Source organism: Rana temporaria, chromosome 3, assembly GCF_905171775.1.
Source record: "Rana temporaria chromosome 3, aRanTem1.1, whole genome shotgun sequence".
Lineage (NCBI taxonomy): Eukaryota > Metazoa > Chordata > Amphibia > Anura > Ranidae > Rana > Rana temporaria.
Genome location: NC_053491.1, coordinates 224,032,424 through 224,051,213, shown reverse-complemented (window position 1 = coordinate 224,051,213; position 18,790 = coordinate 224,032,424). Strand labels below are relative to the sequence as shown.

Here is an 18,790-nt window from a genome sequence, read left to right as displayed (position 1 = left end):
GTTTTCACGATACTCAGAATTGAGCTCAGGTGCATCCTGTTTCCACCGATCATCCTTGAGACGTTTCTACAACACAGTCCACCTGTGTTTAATTCAATTGATTGGACAAGATTTGGAAAAGCACACACCCGTCTATATAAGATCCCACAGTTACCAGTGTATGTCAGAGCACAAACCAAGCCATGAAGTCCAAGGACCTCCGAGACAGGATTGTATCAAGACACAGATCTGGGAAAGGGTACAGAAAAATGTATGCAGCCTTGTTGGTCCCAATAAGCTCAGTGGCCTCCATCATTCGTAAATGGAAGAAATTTGGAACCACCAGGACTCTTCCTAGAGCGGGCTACCTGGCCAAACTGAGCAATTAAGAGAAAAGGGTCTTAGTCAGAGAGGTGACCAAGAACCCGACGGTCGCTAACAGAGCTCCAGCATTTCTCTGTAGAGATAGGAGAACTTTCCAGAAGAACAGCCATCCCTGTAGCGCTCCCCCAATCAGGCCTGTATGGTAGAGTGGCCAGAAGGAAGCCACTCCTATGTAAAAGGCACATGACAGCCTGCCTGGAGTTTGTCAAAAAAGGCGCCTGAAGGACTCTCAGATCATGAGAAACAAAATTCACTGGTCTGATGTAACAAAGATTGAAAGCTTTGGCCTGAATAGCAAGCGTCATGCCTGGAGGAAACCAGGCACCGCTCATCACCTGGCCAATACCATCCCTACAGTGAAGCAAAAGAATTCCTGTTTCCCCTTTAAATGGATGAGAAAATAAAAAATCTCTTCCTAAACAGTTCTCACAGGAACAAGTCAAGTGGTCAAGACAACTGGATTGGGTGGCAATCTCCATAATGGGGACACATACTGCAATAAAGAGTTGACAGTGATTCTAACCACTCATCACTTTTATATATATATATATATATATATATATATATATATATATATATATATATATATATATATATATATATATATATATATATATATATATATATATATATATATATATATATAAAAAAAGTGCCTTTAGATATACCAGTACTTTAAATTGCTACGAGTTATCACTTCTCAGCCTTTTGGCCAAGATCAAGTTTAGTACTTGTAAGAGTCTGGGTCTTTCCTCTTTGGGAGGGGACCATATGACACACTCTAATGCATGATTTTGTGTGTGTCCACAAAGGCTTTGTTACACATTGGTGTTTTTTTTGTGCGCACCACGTGCTCGAGAAAAAATAATTACTACGAGTTATTGCACATTTCTTGCCCAACTGCCTTCTTTTTTTATTTATTTTTTTTAACAGGGAAGCCCAACTGCCTTCTTGCTTCAAGCAATGGGCATGTGGAAAAATCTAAAACTCCAATCTTATATTGTTATAACACTGCAGAGTTACTTCTCAGAGATAGATGTATGTGTTGTTATTCACTTGTATTTTCTGTGTCAAAGCAAAACAGTCAACCTGGTGTCATGGTGTGAGATTCACCCCGAAGGCTGACCCGTCAAACTGTCTGAGCTCAGGACTGATAACAGACACTGCCCAATCAGAGAAGGGTATAAAAGTCAATGAACGGATCTTTTCAATTTCTTTCATGTAATCCTGGGGAGCACATTCATGATGATAGCGCATATAACAGACATGAGAACTACCTTCTGGCATAAAACAGTACGGTTGCACGGTCTGACACTTCTGGTGTAACAGGGAAAAAATTTAAGTAAATAATAAAAAGTAATTACTGAAAGTAAAGGCTGCACAATTTAAATGTAGAGATTACTAAAAGATGTCCATTGGCAACTGGTTCTCTTTAAGGCTTTAGCGTGTCATATTTTATAGTTCAGCCTGTGGTACCAGGTTACACCTGCAGGTGTCAGAGCAAGTAAAATGTCAAATGACATCTGCCTTTCACAGTCAGAAAGCAGCCTAGCTCTTGCAGAGATTCCCGTGTAAAATAGAACATTATATGCCCAATCTATTTTGATCACATTACCGTTGTTATTAGCATTCACCTTTATAAATGAGTTATTAACATATAAATAATTTTTTCATCCCTGTTACCCTATTGCTTATGCTAATTTTAAGCTGGAAGTGAAAAAAAAAACTGTATTGCACTAGGTTTGTATGGAGTTAACTAAGCAGATTCACTGTGGAATATTCTTTTAATATTTCAAGAACAAGCAGCCTAATAATAATTATTTCGACTTTGCTTTACAGACAACTTAAGTGCATGGTAATTACAGCACTGCTGCTTTCTACCCCAGTGAGCATGCATAGTAATTACTAGGGAAACAAGCAGAAAATGCTGCTGTCCAAACTGCACCACTCTTCTTTCTGCCTAGCTAAAAATAATAACAATCAACAGAAACTGTAGTAAAAATAATGACAATGTGAAGTGTAGCAGTAGCTTTGTCTGTGAGCGGATTTACATACTTTCAGTGTGCAGTCATAGGAACAGGTGGCCAGCAGGGAAGCAGCGTTTCCATTGGTGAATTGGCAGCATGTGACCTGCTCGGAGTGCTCCACATACTCCCTTATGAGCTTCCCGGTCAATGCATTCCAAATCTAGATGAAATAGAAAAAAAAAACTATAAGACCAATTGTGTTGACTTCAGGCACTTGAATAATGTCAAAGGTCTAGCTAATGCAAGTGAATTTTATGCAGTTATATTCTCTAGATCAAAGGGTGTTCACATATACATTATTAGCCATAAAGCAACATGACATATTATCAGAATAATTCATTATACGCATTAGAGCAGTGGTGGGCAAACTACGGCCCGCGGGCCGTATACGGCCCGGAGGACCTTTTAATCCGGCCCACGGACAGTTTGTTAAAACAAGGCACTTTTCCCCTGTACGTAAATGTAAGGGAAAGGTGCCAGTAAAAATGGCGGCGATCGGCTCAGGGTCAGAACTGCGCATTTGCAATTCCCGGAAATACCCGAGAAGATCCGATGCTGAGCCGCCGAGTCTACCTCCTGCCCAGCCCACCTACCCGTGCAGCCAATGCAGTGAGCGCATTTTCCCGCCAGCCTAGGACAGGACGGAGGAGCCAGAGAGATCTGAGAGTCACAGTCTGTGACCTGAGCGGCTGCGGAGGGAGCCTGACCAGTCGGGACTGGTGGACTGGATAACAGAGCCCCACCGGAGCAACGGACGGACCCCTGCCAGTGCCTGCCCGACTGAGTGAGTAAAGTTTGTGGAGCCTGCTGCCCGCCGTTGACTGTGTGTGAGGGTAAGCAGGGAGACAGCCAGGCTGGAATGATTAATTGATGGTGGAGGGAGGAGGGGGCTCAGGTGGACCTACCACAGGTCCACCTGAGCCCCCTCCACCATCAATAAATCTTTCCAGCCTGGCTGCCTCCCTGCTTACCCTCACATGGACAGGATACAGGAGATATCAGAGACAACAGAGAGATTGCATACAATGATTTTTTACAATCTCACCACTGCCATTTTTGTCTGTTAACTGCTGCCTGTGCCTGTCTGACAGCACTCTGCGTGGTTGCTATTAAAAATGCTCTATTTTAGCTAATTTTTTAACAGCATGCATGATGTTTTCAGTTACCTGAACTTGATGTGCTAATTAAAAGAAAACCCCTTATTCTGATGAGCAATTAGCTTGTGGATTATCAGTGATTTTAGGTATAATGGTGCTGTTAACCATTACAGGGTTTCTGCTGTCAGACAGGCACAGGCAGCAGTTTCCAGACAAAAATGGCAGTGGTGAGATTGTTCAAAATCATTGTATGCTATCTCTGTCTGCTGTCTCTGATATCTCCTGTATCCTGTCCGTGTGAGGGTTTTGTAAAATAACTATTTTTATGCTTTTCTACCTTAAAGCGGTAGTTCACCCAAAAATCACCTTTTTGCAGTTAGATCCAGCATACTGCTGACATCTGCAGTATGCTGGTCTTTTTTATTTTATTTTGGTACTTATCGTTATAGCCGTATCTCTTCTATGCCTCCGAGCGGGGATTACTTCCTGGTATAGGCGTTCCCTTCAAGACAAGCAAGTTGAGTTTAGCCTTTTGGCCCGGCCCTCCAAAATATTTTTAGTTTCTCATGTGGCCCCATCGAAAAAATAATTGCCCACCCCTGCATTAGAGAGTATGCTCTCTCTTTATTATGATCATAACTAAAAAAAAAAAAAAAAACACATGTTAAAAATGAAAGATTGCATATGAAAGTGATACTAAAGTCCTGTTTTTTTGTTGTTTAAAAATACCAAATCTGTTATACTTGCCTGCTCTATACAGTGCTTTTGCACAGAGCAGCCCAGATCCTCCTCTTCTCGAGTCCCTCGTCGGAGCTCCTGGCCCCTCCCTCCTGCCCCCACAGTATGCAGCTTTCTTTGGGGGCACCCGAGCTGAGCAGCTGCTGTGTGTCCTTACTCCCTCTCTCTCCTCATTGGCTCGCTGACTTTGATTGACAGCAGTGGGAGCCAATGGCACCTGCTGTGTATCTCAGCCAATCACGAAGGAGAGTCCAGGAGCCAAGTCTCTCGTGCAACATCGTATTTGACCCAGACAAAGATTATATATTGTATATAGTTTAAAAACATAATAAACAATGTTTCAAAATCATATTTAGTTTTTCTTTAAAGAAGAAGTCACGCCATAAATGAAAAGGCTTGTTAAAGCCCCAAGGAATACATGTGCACATACATAGCACTTGTGCCCATTAAAAATTGTGCTGACTTTACTAAGCTGGGTGATCGGATAGCTCATAGGAGGGATGGCAGGAGAGGAGCGCCATCATTCACAAAAAAATACAAGTGCACAACAATACAATCCAGCTACTACGTTTGACCAAAATAGATTAGTGTAGTAGCTGATGGCATGTGTTGTTATGGGCTTGTGGTTTTGTAAAAATTATGGTTCTTTTCACCAACTGCCATTACTCACTACATAAGCCACAAGCCACTAATGTAGCAATCTCCTCCGAACCAGCTGGTGACTGTGGAAGGTTTTTGACTTAGTCTTTTATCTGTACAAAATAAGGTAGCAGAGGGGGCACAGGCTACATGCCAAGGAGAGCTGCAGAAGGGTTCTGTGGATTCAGTGCTGCCTGTACCTTCCCACAAAATGTCCATGGTTTGGGCGTCTGCTAGGAGTGGAGCAACAGCCTGCATGGCCACAAATAAAGTGACAATAGGATTTTTTCGTCATACTTACCTGTAAAAACTTTCTTTGATTACATCACAGGATACAGAGTTAGACTATTATTCATTACTTACTGGGTTATACACCATCTTCAGGTGAATGGACACTGGGGAGAAAAAGTCTTATACAGGAAGTCTGCCCCTATTTAACGCCTCCCATACAGAAAGTACTTCCGTTTGGTAGCAAGCACTGAATCCTCAAAATAGGGGAGGGACCTCTGTGTCCCGTGAAGTATTCAGAGAAAATAATTTTACAGGTGAGTATGAGGATGCCCTGCCAAACAAAAAATAGCCATCAGACTGTAAAACGGCAGCCTGTAGTACACTACAGCCAAAAGCCGAATCCTCGGCTGCTCCAACACCTACCTGATAACATTTTGTGAACATATGCACTGAAGACCAGGTAGCAGCCTTACAAATCTATCTGATGGAAAAAAGCCCAGGAAGTTCCTACACCCCTGGTAGAATGAGCTCTCACTTTCAAGGGAGGAGCCTTACGTTTCAGATCATAGGCCTGAATGACCAACTCTCGCTTTTTTGTTTTGTTCCAATACACGCAAAGGGAATAAACGTGTATAGCAAAAGATGTGTTACTGCAATACTTTTCTGTGAGAAATACTTGATTTTCTGGAAAAATTTCTGGGGTGCAAACAATTTGGGCCATGACTGTATACAGTCAGAGTGTATGTTTATGTACAAACCAGATACCCTTAAAGTAGAACTATAAGCAAAACTTTTTTTCATTTTGGATAGAGCAAGGAAAGGTTATATCCCGTGTCGTGCTTGCCCCCTCCTGTAGTCCAAGGGAGGGGTCGAGCACGACACTCCACACCAGGGAGAAAGCCTTGCATTACTGTGTGGAGTTACAGACAGAAGAACAGGAAGTGAGGATTTCTCAGAAGAAATTAGGACATTTAAAAGCAAAATCGAAGGATGAGGTAAGTGAAGGAGGACTGCACTAAAGTAAAGGAAGCTATTTAGGAAAAAAAAAAAAAAAATTGTACTTTTACAACCCCTTTAAGGTTTGAACATGCACTACAGACATAGATTTAGATGTGATATGCAACCTCTTTATAAATAAAACCAAGTAAACAAACAAAAAAAATTGCTTTTTTGACAAACAAAAGTGAAACTTCCCTGTACCATGCGATTAGCTGTAGCCAAACACAGATCATAAGTAATTGCAGCTGTTATGAATGTAACCCAATTATGACAACTTAAAAACACTGATCATCATTGTAACAGCAAAGTGTGAAAAAAAAAAAAGAAAAGAAAACCGAGTAGTACGGTGTTACTATGGTGACACTGAGCTACTCTGATGAATGCATATAAAAACACACACACATACATACACCCAAATATACACTTATTGGGATATTGTTTTACAAAAGACCACCAAAAAAAAAACTCTGTGTGGAAAAAAATAGAAATATTTAATTTGTGTATAGTGCTGCATGACTGTGCAATTGCCAGTTAAAGGAGCAGTGCCGAATTGCAAAAAATGGCCTGGTCATGAAGGAGGTAAAACCTTCTGAAGGTCAAGTGGTTAATTCTGGAATTAGTTTAGGGGAATAATAACACTTGGTGGGGAAATTTAAGCCCAGCCAATTATCTTTGCTCCTCCTAATCTGCTGAGCTTACAAGGTACCAAAAGTCATCCTATTGATAACTGTATAGTGTAAGCCCTGGAGGGGCGTAAAGGAACATCCACAATCAAATACAGGATTTAGAAACAATATTATTTTGTTTCAGACACTTGGCGATTTTCTGTATTGCTGTATAAATAAGAAATTTGATCATTAATGGTTTTTCCTGGATGTTTAAAGCAGAGTTCCACACAGAAATGGCACTTCCGCTGTTTGGATTCCTCTCCCCTCCGATGTCACATGTGGCACCTTTCAGGGGGGAGGAGATACCTGTCAAATTCCGTTATCTGCTCCCCACTTCCGAAATAAAACAAAAAAACGCTGCAATGTCTGGCAAATCCGGAGCAGTCGGTAGCGGCGGAGACTATCGGGTCCTCTCCAATCAACAGCCTGGTGCCAAGTGAGAGAAAGAGGGCCCCCACTCAGCTCCATAGCATTGGATGGTGGAAACAACGTCAAACGTCACTTCTGCCCAATAGTCTTAAAAGGGGATTTTGTTTTGTTTTTCTTTAAAATGACAGTGTAAAACAAAAAAAACAAAAAAGTAAAAGAAATAAAACAAAACAAAAACACAACACAAAAACACAACACACATTTAAAGCTTCCCGTCCCGCCGAGCTTGAGCACAGAAGTTAATGATTACGCAAGTCAAGCCTGCATATAAAAACGGTGTTTGAACCACACGTGAGGCATCGCATGCGATCGTTAGAGTGAGGGCAATAATTCTAGCACTAAAAACTGGTAACCTGTGGAAATGGTTATATGTCGCCTATGGAGATTAAGGGTCAAAGTTTGTCTCCATTCCATGAGCGGGCGTGACATGTTGGGTATCAATTTACTTGGTGTAGCATTATCTTTCACAATATAAAAAAAAATTTGTGTGACAAAAGTATTGCAACGACCGCCATTTTATTCTCTAGGGTATCTGAAAAATAGAATAAAAAAATACATACAACGTTTGGGGGTTCTAAGTAATTTTCAAGCATACCTCTCCTGGATGTTATCATAATATGAGGTGATCCACAGTTCATAGACAAGTGACAAGGATGTGTTATGTGGGGGGAGGGGTGGATTTCTCTCTCTCTCCCCACATAACACATCCTGGTCACTTGTCTATGAACTGTGGATCACCTCATATTATGATAACATCCAGGAGAGATATGTAAATAACCTGTCACTCGAAGCAAGGGGGCGGTAAGGACTTTTTAATCAGACAGGTTTTTATCTGGAAGTCTGTTTTAATTCACTGAACAATACAAGAGGATTGCTCAGAGCGGGATTAACTCTGTGTGGCAAGACTGGGCACAGATGATAGGAAATCTTATACTCTACATTGTGACAGCAAAAAAAATATTTTTGGGGTTTACATCCGCTTTAAGGTTTTTATAGTGGTTCAATAATAATTCACAATCTTTTTTGGTGGTCTTTTATAGGGACAGTGCAACTATTTAAAAAAAGTGAATTCCAAAAAAGTAAGACCCCTGGTAATGTTCTGGAAACAATTTCTAAAGGATAAAAAGCTAAAAATTCACCCCAGTTTCTGTATCAAGAAAGAAAAAATGTACTGAAGTACAAAAAAGGCCGACTTCATTGTGAGCATACCTAGGACCAATGCAACTTTTTTTTTTATCAGTTATGGTACCATGCATCCCTGGTTCCCCAATATAATACTGCAATTGTGCTGGGAAACACACTGGTCTAGTCAAAATAAAAATCTGAGTTTTTTTCTCTAAAGTATATGTGCCTTCTGGACATGCTGGATTTCCTCTCACCTCCTGGAACAATGGTCACCAAGACAAGTAGTGAGCTTAACAGGAACAGTGACAAAAAAAAAAAAAAAAAAACACAGAGGCTCTAAACCAGGGGTGTCCAACCTTTTGATCTTCCTGGGGCACATTGGAAGAAGAGGAATGGTTTTCGGCCCACACATAAAATACACTAACAATAGATATAGGCTGATGAGCAGAAAAAGTCAGGCAGATCACAAGTTAACAATCACTGATATAGGCAATGTACTCGATTAATAAAAATGTTATTATAAAAGTAAAAGAGGGCAACATAAAACTAGTGCGAGATTTGACACAGGTTTTGATAAACAAAAGCATCAAGATCTGTTTCTATGGATGTAGTCGCCCTTTCCCAATGAATTCTCAAGGTGCTCATCAGATATTTTGGTACTAATTTTGCCCTTCATGTTCTTCATCCTTGAAAATAGTTGCTCACAAACATAGGTGCTGCCGAAAACTGATGACACGAATAAGGAGTCATTGTGATGTGTGGGAAACTTCTAAAAGTCCAGTAAAGGAACACTGGAAATTTTTGGGGGCTGCATGTGTTCCCTACGTGTAAATGCTTTTTGTTACAAACCCCCCCCCCCCCCCCAAAAAAAAATAATCAACATTTTAAGTGTACGATTTTGTGTTAGGCCACATTCATAGCCATCGTGGGCCGCAGGTTGACACCCAGGCTCTAAACCTTCTCCAGTCAATGAAAATTAATTATTTTACCAACACAAATAGACCCCATTTATTGACAAAGCATTACCAACCTCTGTACGCCTTATTGAGCCACCGCACACCAAGGAAGCATTAGAATCCTCTAAAATAACCCTTTAAGACCAATGTCAAGGCCACATCTTTGTTTTCTCCTTACCATCCCTGGAACCTTTTACTATGGAACGCATTGAGATTATGTAGCTACTATCCATTACACTCAAGTTTATGCCGCACCAGCACAGGAATAATGGACCATTTCAGGAGGCTGATAGGGACTGTGTTTAATATTTCATTACTTACGTTTATTCTTTTCTATGAGCTTGTCCAAGCTCTCTGATGGCTCTGGTTATGTAAACTCGGCTTGGGTTCTTCCCCCCCCCCCCCTATATAGATGTCTTCACGCTGATCTTTACCCTTCCAGTGATACAACGTGTACTTTTCAATCACATGTTTACCTGGCTAATGTTTTGTTTTGTTTGTTTTTTAAAAGAAGACTTATTTGCGTTTTCAAAAAAAAAAAAAACACTTCTCCACTCTATACATAACCAAAGAGGAGCTCTTGCGCTTTATCTTTAAAAATAAAATGCTAGGGTTACAGCCTCTGTTACTTTGGCTGGAGTTATACTTTAAAGTACATTCATCCTTAAAATATACATAATGTTATCTTTGGAGAAAAAGAAAAAAAACACTGCATACCAAAATCTGTCCTCATCTCAGCTGTCAAGCATGGGAGATGAAACAGAATGCTTTGTTACTGAAGTGCTTGGACAGCTTGTAATTACTGAGGGACTGATGAATAGGAAGATGTAGTAAGAAATTACACAACAAGATGTCAATGCTTGTAACTTAAGACTCAAAAGATTCTTTCCTAAATGTACATAATATAACTGAGTACTAACATTTATAGGTAAAGTTGATCCGGGGAATATCCAATTGCCTCTCGGGGGATCAGGAAGGAATTTTTTCCCCTGCTGTAGCATATTGGATCATGCTCTGCTGGGGTTTTTTGCCTTCCTCTGGATCAACTGTGGGTATGGAGTTGGGTATATGCAATTGTATGATATTATTGTTTTATTTTTTGTGGTTAAACTTGATGGACTTGTGCCTTTTTTCAACCTGACTAACTATGTAAAAGAAGTTGGCTGAAGAGGACAATCCAGAATTCAGCAAATAAACTTCAGCCAAATGTAAAAGGTACCCTCGACTTCTTACATTTATACTTCTGTTAGAGCCAATTTTATAAAAGAAAAAAAATCCTTTGTGAGCTCCAATTTGTTCTGGTCAGAGCTCAGAGAAGGCCAAGGACCCTCCCGCTTTCACTTGGATAACAGCGAACAGGCCTGGCCCAGTGCTGCAATGTGGTGGGAAGAGGATGGGGGGGGGGGGGGGCACATTTTCAGATCACACAACCTACCTGCCTTTTGACACCAAGGGTCATCACCCTGACATACAGCTAAGCACCTGCTATATTAAATGTTTCATTTACTTTTGTTGCATGCTTTATACACCAGTGTGCTAATTGGCAAAGCTACATTGTTTCGTTCCACAACATGATGGACCTTTGTTGCGCTTAATTATATATTTTCCTCTACTTTTCTTTACCCAACGCTGCATTGTGGGGAGGAAGAGGAATCAGTCACATGCTCTCCCATGGTGTTAAAGTGGAAGTAAACCCTTTTTGTAAATCTGTACCCACAGGTAAGCCTACTGTATAATGAGGCTTACCTGTAGGTACTGTGAATATCTCCTAAACCTGCACAATTTAGGAGATATTCACACTGCATGCAGCCGGTGACGTCACCAGCACATGCACTCTGAAGGGACAGTATCCCCTTGCCATCCATTCAAAGCAGTCCGTGACTCCTGCACGAATGTGCGGGCGTGACGTTATTGCGGTGTGGCCAATTGCGGCATGCGGACGCAAACCCGGAAGGAAGACCGGGTGAAGATGGAAGCGCCTGTCAGTGGTGACAGCTCGGCAGTGGAGGGCTTTGTTCTAAGGTAAGTATTTCATATTACCTTAGAACATAGAACGATGCATACTAGCACATTATGCCTTTACCTTGCAGGGCTTAAAAAAAAAAAAGAAATGATAATAACGAACAGCAATTTTTGAGGTTTTTGTTTTGGATGGAGTGCAGAGGGATTTGAACACCTTTCAGTTTTAATTGTTGTCTGTGATCCAATTAGGTAGATTACCCCTCTCCATTTGTTCTGTTCACCTTTATCATTGAAAGAGAAAGTAAAAGAAAATCCTACATTTTGGGTTGTCCCCAGAAAAGTGAGAGAGGGGAAATCTTCCAATGGGTACACTAGTTATGGTGACCTGGGGGTCCCCAAGGAATTCCCTTAACTTGCAGGGATTTCCTCTCACTTACTGCTTGGTTATGGGACAGGAAGTGAAGGGAAATCTCTGCATAGGGACGCAGATGGCGAAAAAATATTTCTTATGCAAAATGAAAAAAAGTTTTGCCTATAGTTGTACTTTAAATCAACCTGTAACTTCACCCTGCATGAGGCAAGTACCGCCTAACAGTGCTTTTGCTGGGTTTATAATATAAAGTCTACATTCTAAACTGGGAACTTCCATTTTGCCCTCATCTTGCAGCACAAACCCATTTCTTATACCTGGCCAGAAAATGGTTAGCTTAGCAACACCTGAGAATGGCTTATCTGACCTGCAAACAAAATCAACCTGTCTACACATTGTCTGTAAAAATACAGACAGTTCACCTAATTTTATTAGAGAAAACAATATTGACATATAGGTACTGTATATACTCGAGTATAATCTGAGTTTTTCAGCACATTTTTTTTCACCTTTTTGCACCTGAGCTCCCAGATTTTGGGGACCCGGTACCAGTCGGCTGTAGGTCCCCTGGACCCCGAACTTGGCACTCATGTAGCCCCACTACAAGTGTGCAAAGTTTGTTGTCTGGGGGACCTACCTAGACTCCCATGTTAAACGGTAATTTCTCTGGTGACTTTAGGGACCCGGTACCGGCCGGTCGTAGGTCCTCTGGACCCGAAACTTGGCACACACGTAGCCCCATTTCTTCTCTACAAGTGTATAAAGTTTGTTGTCTGGGGGACCTACGGCTGGGAAGTACCGATTTTTCAAATCCGGGCACCCCTTCCATAGACTCCCATGTTAAACATCAGTCTAGTCATGGACACAGTGTGGCATGGGCACAGAGAGGCATGGGCACAGAGAGGCATGCAGATGGACACCCTAGACTTATACTCGAGTCAATAAGGTTTCCCAGTTTTGTGTGGTAAAATTAGGTGCCTCTGCTTATATTCGGGTCGGCTTATACTCGAGTATATATTATACGGTATATTAAATAAGTGAAAAACAGTCTAACTGCAAAGTGTCAGTGTGGCGAAAAGAAACTATGGAATTGGACTGTTTGGGCAGAACTGCAGGCCTTTTTTACAACCTGTCCTGGAACGTAGAAATATTTCCCTACCAGATACTTCAGCAGCAATTATCCTTTGTGAAAAGCAATGTGTCTCTGAATAGAAGCACTAACAGCGCTAAGGTGACTAATTAAATCTGTAATTAACCTTCTGCTAAATTAGTCTCACTGAGTGAGGATGAATGCAATGTGTATGACCACAAAATGAAATAGGTTTAAAATATAAAATCATGTAAACCAAAAGGAATGAAATGCATAAAGTCCATTCACAGAAAAAACTGTAAAAAGTCTCTTAAACCGATGTATTTCATAAAATCCTTGAAACTTCCAATTGTAAAATAATCTTCATACCGGGTCTCCCTTAGGAGTTCTACTCACCAGATGCCTATGGTGTGTTCAGCATTAAGAACTCCTTGCTCATACTGGGATTCCTTTCAATGGATTGCCTTAAAAGTCTCCTCAATCTTCCAAAAATATCTCCTTCCTCCTGTTGTCACCGTATCTCAGTAGGTTTGGTATAGGTCATATATGAGGGAGTGTTTCATGTAAGGCAAGTGAAAAGACATATAGTGTAATACTGTTTTTTATTGAGAACCATGCCCCATAAAAATATATATATGCTTACAAATGTTGAAGATAAAATACAGCACATCAAACGTAGTGAACTGCAGCTCTCGTCCGCTCTAGGTGCACAATCAGCTCAGCTCCAGATGACAGGCTCCCAGTTCAGTGTGAACGCTGTGTGTAGTGGAAGAAGCACGTCGTGTAGCCACGCCCTGACGCGTTTCGTGATTGGCTCACGTCTTCAGAGGGCGTGGCTACACGGCACTGACTCCGATTTTAAATAGGGCAAGTGGGAGTGCCCAAACTCACTCTAACCCGATAGGGAGAGGCATCCTCTCAGCAAAGACAAGGCAGTGGGATAAATAACCTGGTCTTATCCAAGCAAACAGCATCTTAACATTGCATGATGTCGGATGCAATTAACCTGCTCCTTGCCAAATTACTAGTACCAACACTATGTCGGCATAAACACATATCCGTGGCACTGCTGCCATCATGGCTATGTGATAAAATACATGTATAAAAAATAATGATTAAAAATATACATTAAAAATACACAAGGTGCACAATCTTTAGTAATAAACATTACAGTAAAATAAAGCAATGTTTAAAATTATATATACTATATGGACTAGATGCATGCATCTACATATTCTGGCACTAAGAGCAGAGCATGTAAATCTAAACCCATAAGAGACTAAAATAGCGTACTCCGCTAAGCATATAAAACATGTTACTTATATCTCATAAAAACATGTGACCATTAATAATACAAAAATTACCAATAAAATGTGACTAAAAAATGGCTGACTGGGCAAGAATCTAAAAGACAGAGTAAATAAAAGCAAAAGAGCATATATGACTGGGATAACATCATTGTAAATAAAATGAACCAGCATGAGGGAAAATATATGCTTTTTTGTCATATGTGTATATGTCAGCATGAGGGAAAATATATGCATTATAATACGCTTTATATCCATACTCTACATTGATTAATGCTTGCTTATAAAGCATTGTAAGTAAATTGAACCAGCGTGAGGGAAAATATATGCTTTTTTGCCATATGTATATATGTCAGCATGAGGGAAAATATATGCATTATAATACGCTTTATATCCATACTCTACATTGATTAATGCTTGCTTATAAAGCATTATAAATAAATTGAACCAGCGTGAGGGAAAATATATGCTTTTTTGTCATATGTGTATATGTCAGCATGAAGGAAAATATATGCATTATAATACGCTTTATATCCATACTCTACATTGATTAATGATTGCTTATAAAGCATTATAAATAAATTGAACCAGCATGAGGGAAAATATATGCTTTTTTGTCATATGTGTATATGTCAGCATGAGGGGAAATATATGCATTATAATACGCTTTATATCCATACTCTACATTGATTAATGATTGCTTATAAAGCAATTTAAATCAAGGTCTATGTTCAGGCCGTTCGGGCTGAGAGTGTTGGTACGGAAAATCCACTCCGTCTCGCGTTTGGATATTTCCCTGACTCTATTTGACCCCCTCCAATTGGGGTCTATCTTATCTATACCCCAAAATTTCAGTCCAAGGGGATTTTTATTATGTTTCTTCAAAAAATGTAAAGACACGCTGTGTTCTTCATACCCTATGGAAATATTGTAGATGTGCTCTGACACTCTTTTGGATAGCTTCCTTTTGGTACGTCCAATGTACATTAGCCCGCATGGGCACTCTAGGGCATAAATAACATGCGTGGATGCACATGTAATGCATTCTTTGATCTCAAAAGTTGTCCCATTAGCCGTTGAGGTAAAAAGTTTAAGATCCCTCAGATGCACTGTTACTTGGCGACAGGCTTTGCACCTCCTACACGCCGTGAAGCCAGGTCTATCCCAAAACATTTTAAGTTTCTTTGGGGGATCTAGGACCTTTTTAACTATTTGGTCCCCAAACGATGGAGCTTTCCTATAGATAAATGGGGGGACACTTGGTACTTGTTCATTTAGTACTCTGTCCAACCTCAATATATTCCAATGTTTTTTGAAGATAGCTTCAACATCCTTATATTGTTCGTGATAGCCTGTAATGAAACCCCACTCGTGTTGCTGGTTTAGTGGTCTGATTTTAGGCTCCAATAGTTTATTTTGTGTGGTATTTCCTACTTCTTGCATTATGTGGTTCAATTGTGATTCTTTGTAACCCTTTTCAACGAAGCGCTGTTTTATCATGGATGCTTGATTGTAGTAGTCTATATCCTCAGTACAGTTACGCCTAATCCTCATGAACTGTCCCTTCGGGATGTTACGGAGCCATCTGGGGTGGTGCCCACTCTGTAGGGGAATATAGCTGTTTCTATCGGACGGTTTAAAATAAGCCTTGGTATAAAAGTTCGTAGCACCCTTCATAACTGTCACATCAAGATAGTGTATTTGTTCTCGATCCCACTGGAATTCCAGCTTGATGTTATTTACATTGGTGTTTAGCTTATTAGCATAATCTTTTAGAGTCTTTTAGAGTCTCTTCTGATCCTTCCCATATGATGAACAGATCATAGATGTAGCGTTGGTAGAAGATTAGTTCTTTTGGTCTGTTGTGCCTCAACAAAACCACTGAATAAATTCGGGGTTTATATTGACATTCACAAGTATATAAGAAAAGTCAATATTAAAAAGTATTTCCTTACTAATAACAATTGTGGTAATAAGAGTAACAAATATTCAGAAGTCATTGGAGTTGATAGTGGTCTGAAGAACAAGTCCCTTTTCAACCCAAAACAATCTTCTAACCAGCATGTAGAAGTATTCAAGCAACTAATTCTCAAGGATTTGGAAACACTACAGGTGAAAAAAAGAGATTTTTAATACAGCTTACCTGTAAAATCTTTTTCTTGGAGTACATCACGGGACACAGAGCGGCATTCATTACTATATGGGTTATATGGAGTACCTTCAGGTGATGGACACTGGCAATCTCAAACAGGAAATGCCCCTCCCTATATAACCCCCTCCCATAGGAGGAGTACCTCAGTTTTGTAGCAAGCAGTATGCCTCCCAAAATGGTCCCCAAAAGAGGGGTGGGAGCTCTGTGTCCCGTGATGTACTCCAAGAAAAAGATTTTACAGGTAAGCTGTATTAAAAATCTCTTTTTCTTTATCGTTACATCACGGGACACAGAGCGGCATTCATTACTATATGGGATGTCCCAAAGCAATGCTTACAATGAGGGGAGGGAGAACATCTCCAAGACAAAAAGGATTTAATTTAGAGATATACTCAAATCATAATAAATCCAACTTAGTTGAGAAAAATAATTTTAAATTTTAAATTTAACTCAAAAGGGAGCCCCCGGAATCCGAGGGTCTCAAACTGCAGCCTGCAGCACTGCCTGCCCAAAGGCTGTATCAGTATTCCTTCTTACGTCCAACTGGTAGAATTTTGTAAACGTGTGGACAGAAGACCAGGTTGCCGCCTTGCAAACTTGAGCCATAGAGATCTGGTGGTGTGCTGCCCAGGAGGCGCCCATGGCCCTAGTAGAATGAGCCTTTAATGATAACGGAGGAGGCAACCCCTTCAAGCCGTAGGCCTGAGTGATTAACTGTTTAATCCACCTTGAGATGGTGGATTTTGCAGCTGCCTGTCCCTTCTTGGGCCCATCCGGTAAAATGAACAACACATCTGTTTTCCGGATCTTCTCTGTAGCTTTAAGATAGGCCTTCATGGCCCTGACAATATCCAAGGTATGCAGCAACCCTTCCTTTCTGGAAGTAGGTTTAGGAAAGAAGGATGGTAATACCAAATCCTGGTTTAGATGAAAACTGGATATAACCTTTGGTAGGAAGGAAGGATGAGGGCGGAGAACGACCTTGTCCTTGTGAAAAATAAGATATGGTTCCTTACAGGATAAGGCTGCCAGTTCCGACACTCTTCTGGCGGAAACTATGGCAACCAAAAATACTAACTTCCTTGTCAGTAAAACCAAAGGAATTTCAGCCAACGGCTCAAAAGGTTGTTTCTGTAAACTTGACAGAACAAGATTTAAATCCCACGGGCAAAGTGGGGATTTAACTGGAGGATTAATACGCAAGACCCCTTGAAGGAAGGTCTTAACCAGCGAGTGGGTGGCCAGCGGCCGCTGAAACCACACTGACAAAGCTGAAATCTGTCCTTTGATTGTGCTTAATGCCAGTCCTTTATCCACTCCTAGCTGGAGAAAACTTAATACTCTATCGATGGTAAACTTGCGAGAAAGCCATCGCTTGGACTCACACCAGCCTACATAGGCCTTCCAGATCCTGTAATAAATCACCCTAGAGACCGGTTTCCTGGCTCTGATTAGGGTAGAGATTACTTTCTGAGACAGACCTCTACCCCTGAGAATCAGGGATTCAGCCTCCAGGCCTTCAAATTTAGATGCCGTACGGCAGGGTGGAGGATCGGACCTTGCGATAGCAGGTCTGGCCGTAGAGGAAGAGTCCAAGGGTCTCCCACTACCATCTTCAGGATTAGTGAATACCATGCCCTTCTGGGCCATGCTGGAGCTACCAGGATGACTGGTATGTGCTCCACCCTGATCCTGCGTAGCAGGCGGGGTAGTAACTGGAGCGGGGGAAAAGCATAAAGAAGTTTGAACTGATGCCAAGGGCAAACCAGCGCATCGGTTCCGCAGGCCATCGGATCCCTTGAGCGGGATATGACCCTGTCTAGCTTCTTGTTGAGTCTCGATGCCATGACATCCACGTCCGGCACTCCCCATCTTTGGCAGAGTGCTTGAAAGATTTGTGGATGTAGAGACCATTCCCCCGGCAACAGAGTCTGGCGACTTAAGAAGTCCGCCTGAAAGTTGTCCACTCCTGGAATGAATATTGCCGATATGCAGGGCACATGAGCCTCTGCCCATAGGAGAATCAAGCTCACCTCTCTCTGAGCGGCTTGACTCTTGGTTCCCCCTTGGTGATTTATGTATGCCACGGCCGTGGCATTGTCCGATTGAATTCTCACCGGGAACCCCTGCAATTTGGACGTCCAAGCCCTGAGGGCTAGTCGAGCAGCTCTGAGCTCCAAGATGTTGATGGGCAACTGCCTCTCTGGCTTTGCCCAAGTACCCTGGCGAGTGCAACCATCCAAAATTGCTCCCCAGCCCGTCAGGCTGGCGTCTGTGGTTACTATCTTCCAAGCCACTGGGCTGAAAGACTTCCCCTTCACTAGATTCTGAGGGTCTAACCACCAACACAGACTTTGTCGGACTCTTGATGAGAGCGGCAAAGGGATATCCAAGGCCTGTGGCCTCCTGCTCCATGCTGACAGGATGGCTGCCTGCAGGATGCGAGTGTGGCTCTGGGCGTACGGTACCGCCTCGAATGTGGCCACCATCTTGCCTAGTAACCTCATACACAGGCGAATAGTCGGTTCCTTCTTGCTTAGAACCAGTAGGATTAATTCCTTGATGGCTTTGACCCTCATCAGAGGTAGAAACACCCTTTGTTGTTCTGTGTCTAATCTCATGCCGAGATATTCCAAC

The 18,790-nt window shown here is 41.5% G+C and overlaps 1 protein-coding gene and 1 pseudogene across 2 annotated transcripts in view; one reads left to right on the top strand and one right to left on the bottom strand.

Moving 5' to 3' along the window:
• Nucleotides 1-18,790, bottom strand: part of APAF1 (apoptotic peptidase activating factor 1) — a 123,445-nt gene that overhangs the window by 48,063 nt on the left and 56,592 nt on the right. For both annotated transcript variants that reach the window (XM_040344340.1, XM_040344339.1), the window contains exon 15: nt 2,419-2,550. In XM_040344340.1, coding sequence (XP_040200274.1) covers nt 2,419-2,550 — 132 coding nt within the window. The remainder of the gene's footprint in view (nt 1-2,418; nt 2,551-18,790) is intronic.
• LOC120934001 lies at nt 1,056-1,236 on the top strand (annotated as a pseudogene).